Source organism: Engystomops pustulosus, chromosome 4 (genome assembly GCF_040894005.1).
Source record: "Engystomops pustulosus chromosome 4, aEngPut4.maternal, whole genome shotgun sequence".
In the NCBI taxonomy this organism is placed as follows: Eukaryota; Metazoa; Chordata; class Amphibia; order Anura; family Leptodactylidae; genus Engystomops; species Engystomops pustulosus.
This window is the reverse complement of record NC_092414.1, coordinates 11,464,149-11,477,022: the sequence shown is the minus strand read 5'-3', so window position 1 is coordinate 11,477,022 and position 12,874 is coordinate 11,464,149. Positions and strand designations below refer to the sequence as shown.

The window sequence follows — 12,874 nt, the reverse complement described above, 5'->3', positions numbered from 1 at the left end:
AGTGGACTGTTGACCACTAGGCATGGTTAGCTGGGGAAGAAGCAGAGGTTTTCTTGTCTTCAGTCTGGTTGAGATTGCAGACCACGTAGTCATGGGGTTAATAGTGCTTGCTGCACTGAATATATCGCCATGCGGTGCTCCCTCCCTCACCTCATTTATAACACCTCCGGCGTTCCACTTTATTTTTACCCATAATCATTATGTAAATGGGAAAAATTCACATTCTCTTTTAGTTTAGCGCATTATGGCGATGGGAAAGCATCTCGTCCTCTGTTACACCAGCGTCGTAGGGTAATAACTACGTACCGCCATAATTGTATTATACCGCAATTAACATGGTTTGAACAAAGTTGTATCAAGTGGCCACCAAACAGCTGCAGAACATCATCATCACCCCTATAATGTATGACAGAGTAACACAACTACATAGGGGGCAGTATTATAGTAGTTATATTCTTGTACATAGGAGCAGTATTATAGTAGTTATATTCTTGTACACAGGGGGCAGTATTATAGTAGTTATATTCTTGTACATAGGGGGCAGTATTATAGTAGTTATATTCTTGTACATAGGGGGCAGTATTATAGTAGTTATATTCTTGTACATAGGGGGCAGTATTATAGTAGTTATATTCTTGTACATAGGGGGCAGTATTATAGTAGTTATATTTCTGAACATAGGGGGTAGTATAATAGTAGTTATATTCTTGTACATAGGGGGCAGTATTATAGTAGTTATATTCCTGTACATAGGGGGCAGTATTATAGTAGTTATATTCTTGTACATAGGGGGCAGTATTATAGTAGTTATATTCTTGTACATAGGGGGCAGTATTATAGTAGTTATATTCTTGTACATAGGGGGCAGTATTATAGTAGTTATATTCTTGTACATAGGGGGCAGTATTATAGTAGTTATATTCCTGTACATAGGGGGCAGTATTATAGTAGTTATATTCTTGTACATAGGGGGCAGTATTATAGTAGTTATATTCTTGTACATTAGGGGCAGTATTATAGTAGTTATATTCTTGTACATAGGGGGTAGTATTATAGTAGTTATATTCTTGTACATAGGGGGCAGTATTATAGTAGTTATATTCTTGTACATAGGGGGCAGTATTATAGTAGTTATATTCTTTTACATAGGGGGCAGTATTATAGTAGTTATATTCCTGTACATAGGGGGCAGTATTATAGTAGTTATATTCTTGTACATAGGGGGCAGTATTATAGTAGTTATATTCTTGTACATAGGGGGCAGTATTATAGTAGTTATATTCCTGTACATAGGGGGCAGTATTATAGTAGTTATATTCCTGTACATAGGGGGCAGTATTATAGTAGTTATATTCTTGTACATGGGGGGCAGTATTATAGTAGTTATATTCTTGTACATAGGGGACAGTATTATAGTAGTTATATTCTTGTACATAGGGGGCAGTATTATAGTAGTTATATTCTTGTACATAGGGGGCAGTATTATAGTAGTTATATTCCTGTACATAGGGGGCAGTATTATAGTAGTTATATTCTTGTACATAGGGGGCAGTATTATAGTAGTTATATTCTTGTACATAGGGGACAGTATTATAGTAGTTATATTCTTGTACATATCGGACAGTATTATAGTAGTTATATTCCTGTACATAGTTGGCGGTATTACAGTAGTATGTTCCTGTATAGTTTTGGAGTATTGTGATATATGCTGGGAGCCTCGGCTGGTGCTATTGTATATACAGAGTATACAGCAGATTATACGGTAAGCAGTTTGCACCAATTGTTTATTCTCACAGTTTTGGCAGTAATTTTGTAGTGTTTGTTGCCTTGGTGACCAGATACATTTTCTGTTTGGAAGGTAAATAAATACCTCCCCCCGGTGACTGTTATAATGCCGCTATTACGGTGTAGTGTGGAGAAGCACTTAATATTCCCGCTCTGTGTTGGAGTAATGGGGTTCAGCTTAATTTTTTCAGCCTTATTCAGAACCCAATTACGTCTCGGGGCCTGGATGTGACTTTCCCAGTAACAGCAGTTTTTTCGTCACAGTGTGATAGTGCGGCTCCGGGCGCTTCCTGGCGATGGCCGCTCCGTGTATTTCTGTGGATTTCCATGGCTGATTAGCCGCAGCTGCGCCTCCGGAGGGACGACGCGCCGTCATTTAGTGGAATGGAATTGTCTGTACCGTAAATATGATGTGTCCGTGATTTACAGACCCGATGACGTCTCCCCGGAGGGCACCGGACCCCGGACATTAGGGAAATTACTGTTTGTAGAACATATGCCTTCTATTATAGACGCCCCATGGACATTCTCCAATGGAATCTGTCTTCAGGAATATTCTAGATTGGATAGTTCATCATTTTTTCTCACTATTCAGAATTTTATATGTATCCACATCATATCATACATTCATAATGTATGTCTTGGGCTTTATTGGCCGCAGCATCTAAATGGTTAATACCACTGGCCGCCATATTGGTTGTGATCGTTGCTCCCCGATGACGTTGTCGGGGGTTGCAATCAGTTGACATGACAGCCTGGAGCTCCAGGATCTGTTATTGCAGTAGATCTGTAACAGTCTGCCAGTGGCACACTGTTACAGATATAAAGGAAATTCTCCATATACTGCCATACAGTGGTATGGCAGTACAGGCGGTCACCTACTTAAGGACATCCGACTTACAAATGACCCCTAGTTAAAAACTGACCCCTCTGCCCCCTGTGACCTCTGGTGAACTCTCTATGGACTATATTACTATTATAGATATTATAGATGTTACTATAGTCCCGGGCTGCAGTGATCAGCTGTAAGGTGTCTGTAATGAAGCTTTATTGATAATCCTTGGTCCCGTTACAGCAAAAAATGTTAAAACTCCAATTGTCACGGGGGCAAAAAAAAAATTTGTCTGGAGCTGCAATTAAAAAATATACAGTTTTGACGTACATACAAATTCAGCTAAAGAACAAACCTATGGAACCTATCTTGTATGTAACCCAGGGACTGCCTCGATATGGTAGGAGCAATCAGACTCCTTAGGGATAAAGTACCCTGGGGGTGGGGGTAAAAAAAAAATTGTAAAAAAAATAATTTAATAGAAATAAAAATTATTTTTAAAAAGTAAAAATCAGCAGTTGATATTAAAATAAATAAATAAAATCATAAACATGTTAGGTATCGCCTTGTGCCAAATGTCCCCGTCTAGCAAAATATAAAAACGGTTATTGCCGGCGTTGAACCCAATAACGAAAAATAGGGATCAATTGTCCCAAACGACCCTTTTTTTGCAAATTTAAAAAAAAAAATAAAATTAGAGATTAGGGTTTTTATTGCGAATTGAAAAGTAACTGAAAATTGTGACTTTAATTAACGAAATGACATAAAATTTGAAGAACTAAAATAATGGTTAAAAACTAAAGATAGAAAATTATAAAATGTAAATAAATAGGTTTACAAACTACTATAAAAATTATATAAATAGAGCTTTAAAAAATTAATAATTAAAAATGTTTTAAAAACAAACTTTAGCACTTCAATTGAAAATACGTTTTTAATTTATTTTTTATTCCTGACGGAAACGTCCGGCTCGACAATAAATCTTCCTTTCGGTTTCATTGTATATATATATATATATTTTATGAGCCGATTTCCCATCCATCTCCCTTTTGGCTGATATTTTCTCCTTTCGGGATCGATATCTAAATGTATAACAAAGGCCGCGCTGTAATAACGGAGGAGACGGCTGACAGCAGGGGGGGGGGGGAGGGGAAATGCCATTATTACAAATGTTTATCGTGAAGTCCAGTCCGAGAAATGATGAATTTTTCAATATGCGATAAATCCCTTTAGTCTTCGAGAGTCTACGAGTCGTAATTGAATGGGTTTTGTGAGATTCTAGCCTTAGGCCGGGGTCAGTGACCGCTCTTTAACTCATAAACTGGTTCATTTCCCTGTAATCTGGATACTTATCACGGTCCCTCGATGGAGGAAACATCAGAAATTCGGATCATTTTAGAGTTTCCCCTGAAGGTGGGAGCGGTACCAATAACAGTTCCCCATCACCGATCCTTTAATAGGCCTCACTCCACTGATTCCGAGGAAGTTGGAATTTTCTCTCTAGCCCTCACCGTTCCCGAGAAATCAGTGCTTTTATTTTTTATCCTAGTATGCTAATTAGACCATCTGCTGTCATGTGGGCGATGTCTTCTCCAACCCAGGACCGCCTTCTTGACATATTGGGATGAAAACTTCCAGCGCTGATATCTCAGGAATGGTGAGGGCTACAGAAAAAATTCCAACTGCTCCGGAATCAGTAGAGAGTGGCCTATTATACCCAATAGAGTTGGTGAAGGTGGTGAAGGGAGCCACCACTCGCTGTATCCTAGGTTAGAGTGTTTTTTGTGTTTTGGTGTCTAGTACATGTTATATGACAGGGTGTCTCTTCTTTTGCAGACCATTCACGTCGCCATAGTGTGTGCGGGGTATAACGCCAGCCGAGATGTGGTCACACTGGTCAAGTCCGTCCTGTTCCACAGGTAACACCATTTCTGGTCTCCTTCTCTGGTTATGGCTCTGTGGGGGAGGGGGGTCAGTTATTTTCTGCTTTCCGCCTCCTGATATACATGGCAGGTGGCTGCATCGGCGGCCAAAGCTGCACCAGCTGCTGTCTAGGTGGTGCCATCCTGCCTCCATTACACGCTGCATAGCCTCCTCCATCACTCTCTCTCCATAGCCTCCTCCATCACTCTCTCTCCATAGCCTCCTCCATCACTCTCTCTCCATAGCCTCCTCCATCACTCTCTCTCCATAGCCTCCTCCATTGCTCTCTCTCCATAACCTCTTCCATCTCTCTTTCTCCCTATAGCCTCCCCCATCAATTTCTTTGCATAGCCTCCTCCATCACTCTCTCTCTCTTTATAGCCCCCTCTATTACTCTGTTTCCATGGCCTCTTCCATCACTCACTCTCCATAGCCTCCTTCATCACTTATCTCCATAGCCTCCTCCATCACTCTCTCTCTCCATAGCCTCCTCCATCACTCTCTCTCCCTTTAGCCTCCTCCATCACTCTCTCTCCATAGCCTCCTCCATCACTCTCTCTCCATAGCCTCCTCCATCCCTCTCTCTCCCTTTAGCCTCCTCCATCACTCTCTCTCTCTCTCCATGGCCCCCTCCAGTACTCACTCTCCATAGGCTCCAACATCACTCGCTCTCCATAACCTCCTCCATTACACTCTCCATAGCCTCCTCCATCACTTACTCTCCATAGCCTCCTCCATTACACTCTCCAAAGCCCCATCTATCACTCACTCTCCATAGCCTCCTCCATTACACTCTCCATAGCCTCCTCCATCACTCACTCTCCATAGCCTCCTCCATTACACTCTCCGTAGCCTCCTCCATCACTCACTCTCCGTAGCCTCCTCCATCACTCTCTCTCCATAGCCTCCTCCATCACTCACTCTCCATAGCCTCCTCCATCACTCTCTCTCCATAGCCTCCTCCATCACTTACTCTCCATAGCCTCCTCCATCACTCTCTCTCCATAGCCTCCTCCATCACTTACTCTCCATAGCCTCCTCCATTACACTCTCCAAAGCCCCATCTGTCACTCACTCTCCATAGCCTCCTCCATTACACTCTCCATAGGCTCCTCCATCACTCTCTCTCTCTTTCTCCACCATCATTTTCTTTCCATAGCCTCCTCCATCACTCTCTCTCTCCATAGCCTCCTCCATCACTCTCTCTCTCTCCATAGCCTCCTCCATCACTCTCTCTCTCTCTCTCTCTCCATAGCCTTCTCCATCACTCTCTCTCTTTCTCCACCATAATTTTTTTTCCATAGCCTCCTCCATCACTCTCTCTCTCTCTCCATAGTCTCCTCCATCACTCTGTTTCCATGGCCTCTTCTATCACTCACACTCCATAGCCTCCTCCATCACTCTCTCCATAGCCTCCTCCATCGCTCTCTCTCCATAGCCTCCTCCATCGCTCTCTCTCCATAGCCTCCTCCATCACTCTCTCTCCATAGCCTCCTCCATCGCTCTCTCTCCATAGCCTCCTCCATCACTATTTCTCTCCATAGCCTCCTCCATCACTCTCTCTCTCTCCATAGCCATAGCTCCCTCCATTACTCTGTTTCCATGGCCTCTTCCATCACTCACTCTCTATAGGCTCCTCCATCACATAGTATCCTCTGTCGTTCTCTCCATTTCCTCCTCCAACACACTCTGTCTCCATAGTTCTTTTCCCAACACTCTGTCTTCATTGTGCTCTCCTTAGTACTTTGCTTCACTCGTGGTATAACTCTTTCTCCATGTTTCTCTCTCCTCACCATTTCCTTCTCGTTCTCATGATTTCCTTCTGCCTTCCCTCCTTTGTTCTTGAGCTTCCATACCATTAACCACCACATTACCAATGGGGGCGCTGTTTGTGGGAAATAAAAAGTAGGCCGCCCTCTTTTCATCCTCTATGACCCCTTTCTTTCATCTCTGTCCATTTCTCGCCCTTATTGTTCTCTATACTCATCGATACACAATGGGTGCGTGAGACGGAGCTAAGCGGGGGTGAGGTGGGGGGAGGGTAAGGAGGACTCCGACTGAGAAGAAGGAGAGCTAATTAAAGTTAATAAAAAAAGGAAATTACTTTGAAGGCCATTTTCTTTGTTTCATTTAAATTGTGTTTTTTATTGCAATTCTTTGAACAAGCAGCGTGCCCCAGACGGGAGGCGCCACCTCTCCATCCATCCGTCATCCCTACAGCGCCGGTTCACGTGTTACCACACTCCAGGTGTATCGTCTTCTCTTACAAATGTCACTTTGGACTCTGATTCCTTTTAGGATTGTAACAAAGAAGGCCTTTCATTCCTTAAAGGGGACCTCACAACACCTTAGGCTCTTTGCCACCTTTAATAGACGCCGCTCCAATGATTCTGACGCTGTTGGAATTTTTTTTCTAGCCCGCACCGTTCCCGAGCTATCAGCCCCACTGTTTTCACCATCCAAGACTCTATATTGTCAAGTAGGTGGTGCCTGACATGTCCCAGGACAGCCTATCTGACCATAGAGAACCTAATTAGCATATCAAGGGCAGAAACTAAAATCACTGATTGCTTAGGAACGGTGGGGGCTAGAGAAAAAATTCCAACTGTGCCGGAATCAGCAGAGAGACCTCTATTAGAGGAGGGAAGAGCTGGAGGAGGTAAAAGGTCATCTTTAAAGCGGTTCTTGGTATTAAACAGTCCATACTTTGCAGAAAGGTACCTTGGAAGTAAGATAATCAGAGAGTATCCACCAGCTGGGACCACTAGTGATCAGTTGTAATCTGTGTGGAAACCTAGCAGGAGGTGTTTACCTTCCCTACAGCTCCCCCGCAGGAGAGTTGAGGTATAACACATGGCCCATTCACAATAATAGGCTTTCTGTGTTCTGCAGCACATAACAGGTTTTCCAAGTCCTTAAATAGTATATAATGGGTTTTTGGACATCTGTAGGTCCACCTTTGTGATCATCATCATCAAGGCCTCACCCATAGGGTCCCTCAGATTTTTGTCCATGATTAATCCCTTGGGGAGGTCTCCTGCTCGGCTTGCCTCATCCCGGTGATGGGGTTGTCCCAGGCTACGCAATTACCACATCTTTGGGGTTCCGTAATAAATATGTTACTTCTCGGAGGACCTAATCATGACACCGACGAGGCGACTGCTTTGTCTAAAAACCGCTGGCTGACGGGTGCAGAATACAAAGCGGAGGCCTCCGTCACATGAAGACTCCGCTGACTCTTCAATAGCGGCCTCAGGTTCACCGCGGAAAGGGAAAAACGGGAGGAATTTCAGGCACGATCTGGCACCTGTTGTGAGCCCGGAGGGGATTAGGGAGCAGCTATGAAGTTCAGAAGCAAAGCAATATAGAAAAGTCACAAAAACATAAAAGGTCATTTCAAGTATAGTACATAAAATTCTACCAAAATTACCAAAACTTTGCTGTTTTCTGCCCAAAATAGAGTTAAACCTGTCTTTAGTTGCGCTATGGCAGCGAAATACCATTCATGTTACTGTAGCTGCAGTACCAGGCATCACCTGTACACAAGGGTGGCACTGTTTGAGGAAGAAAACAGCTATTGCAACCAGAGCTGTTTAACCTTTCTGTGTGCTGTTGAAAAATTGACTTATATTCCTGGATTGTACTGGGGGCTTGTCCTCACACTGCTGTGCTATTAGATCTCTGCAATAAACTGCATCCAGCGTTATGTATTCTCCCTGGAGAGATGTGCAGTCATTAACTTTGTGCATGTTAGTAGCAGCAGGACTGTGATTATGTATTTATATTCCATAGTTAAGAGCAGAGCATAGCAGTGTGAGTACACACAACAGAGCATTTGGAGAAGCTACAGTTCTAGAATATATATTTGCTGTTCTATATTTCCTCCCCTCTTCTCTGAAAGATAGCTGTTGTATTCAAACAGAAGCCTGCCATTGATAGGAAGGTGGGGCTTGGAAAGTACAATGCAAAGACCACAGAGCACAGCAGTGTGAGTAAACACCACTAGAGCAGACGGAGAAGCTCCAGAATATATTTTTTGCTGCTCTACAATTCCTTCCCTGTTCTGTGAAAGATGGCTGTAGTATCCAACCAGAAACCTGCAAAATGCAGAGACCACAGCAGTGTGAGTACACACCACTAGAACAATCGGAGAAGCTACAATTCCAGAATATACATTTGCTGCCCTAAATTTCCTCCCTTCTTCTCTGGAAGATAACGGTAGTATTCAACCAGAAGCCTGCTATTGTTGGGAAGGTGGGGCTTGGAAAGTACAATGCAGAGACCGCAGAACACAGCAGTGTGAGTACACACCACTACAGTAGTCAGAGAAGCTACAGAATATATTTTTTGCTGCTTTACAATTCCTTCCCTCTTCTCTGAAAGTTAGCTGTAGTATCCAACCAGAAACCTGCTATTGATTTAATTCAGAAGGTGGAACTTAGAAAGCAAAATGCAGAGACCACAGCAGTGTGAGTACATGCCACTAGAACAATTGGAGAAGCTACAATTCCAGAATATATATTTGCTGCTCTACATTTCCTCCCCTCTTCTCTGAAAGATAGCTGTTGTATTTAACCAGAAGCCTGCCATAGATAGGAAGGTGGGGCTTGGAAAGTACAATGCAAAGACCACAGAGCACAGCAGTGTGAGTAAACACCACTAGAGCAATCGGAGAAGCTCCATAATAATTTTTTGCTGCTCTTCAATTCTATCCCTGTTCTGTGAAAGATGGCTGTAGTATCCAACCAGAAACCTGCTATTGATTTAATTCAGAAGGTGGGGCTTAGAAAGCAAAATGCAAAGACCACAGCAGTGTGAGTACACACCACTAGAACAATCGGAGAAACTACAATACTAGAATGTATATTTGTTGCTTGCTCTACAATTCCTACCATCTTCTCTGAGAAACAGCTGTAGTATGCAACCAGAAGCCTGCTATTAAAGGTGGGGCTTGGGAAGTAAAATGTAGAGACCACAGAACACAGAAATGTGAGTACACACCACTAGAGCAGTTGGAGAAGCTACAATTATAGAATATATTTTTTGCTGCTCTACAATTCTTTCCCTCTTCTCTGAAAGATAGCTGTAATATCCAACCAGAAACCTGGTATTGATTTAATTCAGAAGGTGGGGCTTAGAAAGCAAAATGCAGAGACCACAGCAGTGTGAGTACACACCACTAGAACAATCGGAGAAACTACCATTCCAGAATGTATATTTGTTCCTTGCTCTACAATTCCTACTATCTTCTCTGAGAAACAGCTGTAGTATGCAACCAGAAGCCTGCTATTAAAGGTGGGGCTTGGGAAGTAAAATGCAGAGACCACAGAACACAAAAGTGTACAGAGTACAGTTGGAGCAGCTACAATTACAGAATACATTTTTTGCTGCCCTACAATTCATTCCCTCTTCTATGAAACACAGCTTTAGTATCCAACCAGAAAATGCAGAGACCACAGAGCACAGCAGTGTGAGGACACGCCCACAAGTGTAGATTGAGAAGCTATAATTCTGGAATATAAATTAAATGATTTAAGTTCTCCAGGACTCCGACTTTAAGGTCGCAGGGATAATTGGAAGCTGTATCTGTTCATAAATATGATATGGATGGACCTGCCCTTTAAGGGACCTTTCAATCAACCCCAATATCTTGGGGGTCAGAGTTCACCATGGCGCCAGGCGGTTTAATGCAGTTTGAATACAACATGGGACGGGTTCACTTATGGCGGCGTCTCCTACGATTACCTGAATGTTCCCCATTAGATTCTCACCGTGCTGTCGGCTTCCCGTGGAACATACACACTGTGACGCCGGCTGCAGCTCTGGTAACACAATTATGTAAATAGCTGATTAAGGATATAATTGCATTAAGAAACTTGACAAAACTGATCGCTACGTACCGCAACAATGTCACGTATCCTCCCGGCGCCCATAACTTACAACGTGCAGGTCGTTCCTTTGTTAACCGACCGCTCCGCTAATTCCCCGGAGATGGAATTAGAATTTAATGGATATCATTTGAATATCAAATGAAAGGATTCGTTCTCTGGAGTGCGCCGGGGGTGACACGTATCCATTAGTCTGAGAGTAGAAGGGGGGGGGGGGCACGGAGAAAAGAGACACCTTCCTTGTCTTCATCTACTAGATGGTTGCTCTTTGTAGTAGCGCTAATGTCAATTTTCCTTGATGTCGCCTCGGAGTGGTGCGCGTGAAAGACAAAGACGAGATGGAAGAGCCGACCCCAAGACTAACAACGGGGACTCGGAGTGGTGCGCGTGAAAGACAAAGACGAGATGGAAGAGCCGACCCCAAGACTAACAACGGGACTCGGAGTGGAGCGTGTGAAAGACAAAAACGAGATAGAATAGCCGACCCCTAGACTAACAATGGCGACTCGGAGAGAATTGCTACGATTACCGTAGAGTCTTTCTCCCGGCAGAGGGTTTGCTACATTTTTTTTCGTACCTTAAAGGGGACCTTTCTCTGAGTACAATTAGTAGATTGTTTTATTGCCCCTGCACCCCCGATTAATTTGGTGTTGTTTTTATAAAAATCCGTCTTCCCGTTCAAAAGATACGGCCCCCGGAAGTTCATATCCACACATACTAGTCAAAGGGGCGGTATTCTAAAATAAGGCCAACCCCTTTGGCTAGTATAAGTTTGTGCAAATCTTCTAGAGGCCATATCTTTGGAACAGGTTGGCAGATTTAAAAAAAAGTAACATCAAAATATTCATGGGCTCGGCGCCAATCAAGTTAGGTATCGATCACTATTTTGTGTGTCTTTAAAGGGGTTTTCTAGTTGTAGCAAATGATCCTATATGGGAATGTACATGCTTCGAGCCGTTACGCATTCACTACGAAACGTTTCTTTAATTTGGGATCCAAAGGACCTTTGTTCCCATGAACATTGGGGGTACCAGGATTAAGATCCCTTCCGATCAGCAATATCTTTCCAACGAAATTGGAGAGATACGAGATTTGTGTTTAGCTCCTAGAGGATAGTCTCTCCTTCATACCATCGTAACAGAGAAGTTTCCGGTCTTTTTAAGTCATCATCATCTATTAGACCCCTGAAGATTATGGGGAATTAAAGGGGTTTGGCTACAACTACTATTTAGTCTTTGACCACAAGACTTGGGGGGGGGGGGGTCCTTCTACCAGAACAACGTTCGAACATCTTATCACTTATACTACAAGTATACTTGTTGACCCCATTGTTGTGACCCGCCATTTGTCTTGTGAGTAAGGGATAACCCCTTTTAAATTCCAAAATTTTGGTTCTTCTTTGGAGGATTCAACACGTCTGTGCATTACGTAGACTTCCCATTGATTTCAATGGACAGGGTGTAATGCTCCTTTTCTCCAGGGGTGGCACTGCAGAATAATCTGATATTAGCTATCAGACCCTCTTGAGGAGCAGAGCCGATCATTGGTGATCAGAGGCAGCAGTGTGCGTTGGGAACTTTTGATTTAGTGGGGGCTGTCAAGGTCATCAAGGTCTTTTTTGGGAGTGTACAGGAATTGGCAAGAGTTGGGTGCTTGGTGGGGGTTGAGGCTTCATTACTTGGCACTGCAATTCTTCTCTGCCCTTCATTATTTGATTTCTTGTTCTTTCCGTTCACAGGAGGAACCCCCTACACTTCCACCTCATCGCAGACTCTATCGCCAAGCAGATCCTGGCCACACTTTTCGAGACCTGGATGGTTCCGGCGGTGCGTGTGGATTTTTACGATGCTGATGAATTGAAAGTAAGAAATAAAACTTAACAACTCCCAATGCGCAATCGAAATAAATGTTCAGCCCTCCAGATATGAGAGCGCGTGCCAAAGCCAGGAATGAAAATCATTACTCGCTCTTCAAAATAACGTTTCCTTAGAAAATCAGCTGCTTATGGCGCCAAGAACGGGGCAACCAAGGCAGGCGCCAGGGACCATGGTGATCAGGGTAATCCCTCTCTGTGACCTCATTGTGCCCTAGTGGGTGTAACATCCCCTTTAATTTAAGTCTGGGATGTATTCCTGTCAGGCTTCAGAGGTAGTGGACCCCCTGGACCACCACGGACAATGACACAAGCCGACCACTGGGACCAGAAGTGGCGCCTGGTCTTCACCAGATCCCGGGGTGGTACTACCAGGTCGTTCCACAGGTGCAACTTTGTCCGCGGTGGCAGCCAAGGTGAGGTACAGAATCGGTAGGCAAGTTCGTGGTCGGGGACAGGCAGAAGGTCAAGACAGGCTGAAGAGTTTCAGGGTCAGAGGCAGAGCAGAAGGTCAGGGCAGGCAGCGGAGGAGCGTAAACCGGAACAGGTCCGGGGTCACAATGGGGAATCAAA

General features: G+C 43.8%; 1 protein-coding gene across 1 annotated transcript in view; it reads left to right on the top strand.

The window, feature by feature from the left end:
- LARGE1 (LARGE xylosyl- and glucuronyltransferase 1) overlaps window positions 1–12,874 on the top strand; it is a 367,872-nt gene that overhangs the window by 207,484 nt on the left and 147,514 nt on the right. Inside the window, exons 4-5 of the mRNA XM_072145129.1 lie at window positions 4,454–4,536; window positions 12,167–12,290. Coding sequence (XP_072001230.1) covers window positions 4,454–4,536; window positions 12,167–12,290 — 207 coding nt within the window. The remainder of the gene's footprint in view (window positions 1–4,453; window positions 4,537–12,166; window positions 12,291–12,874) is intronic.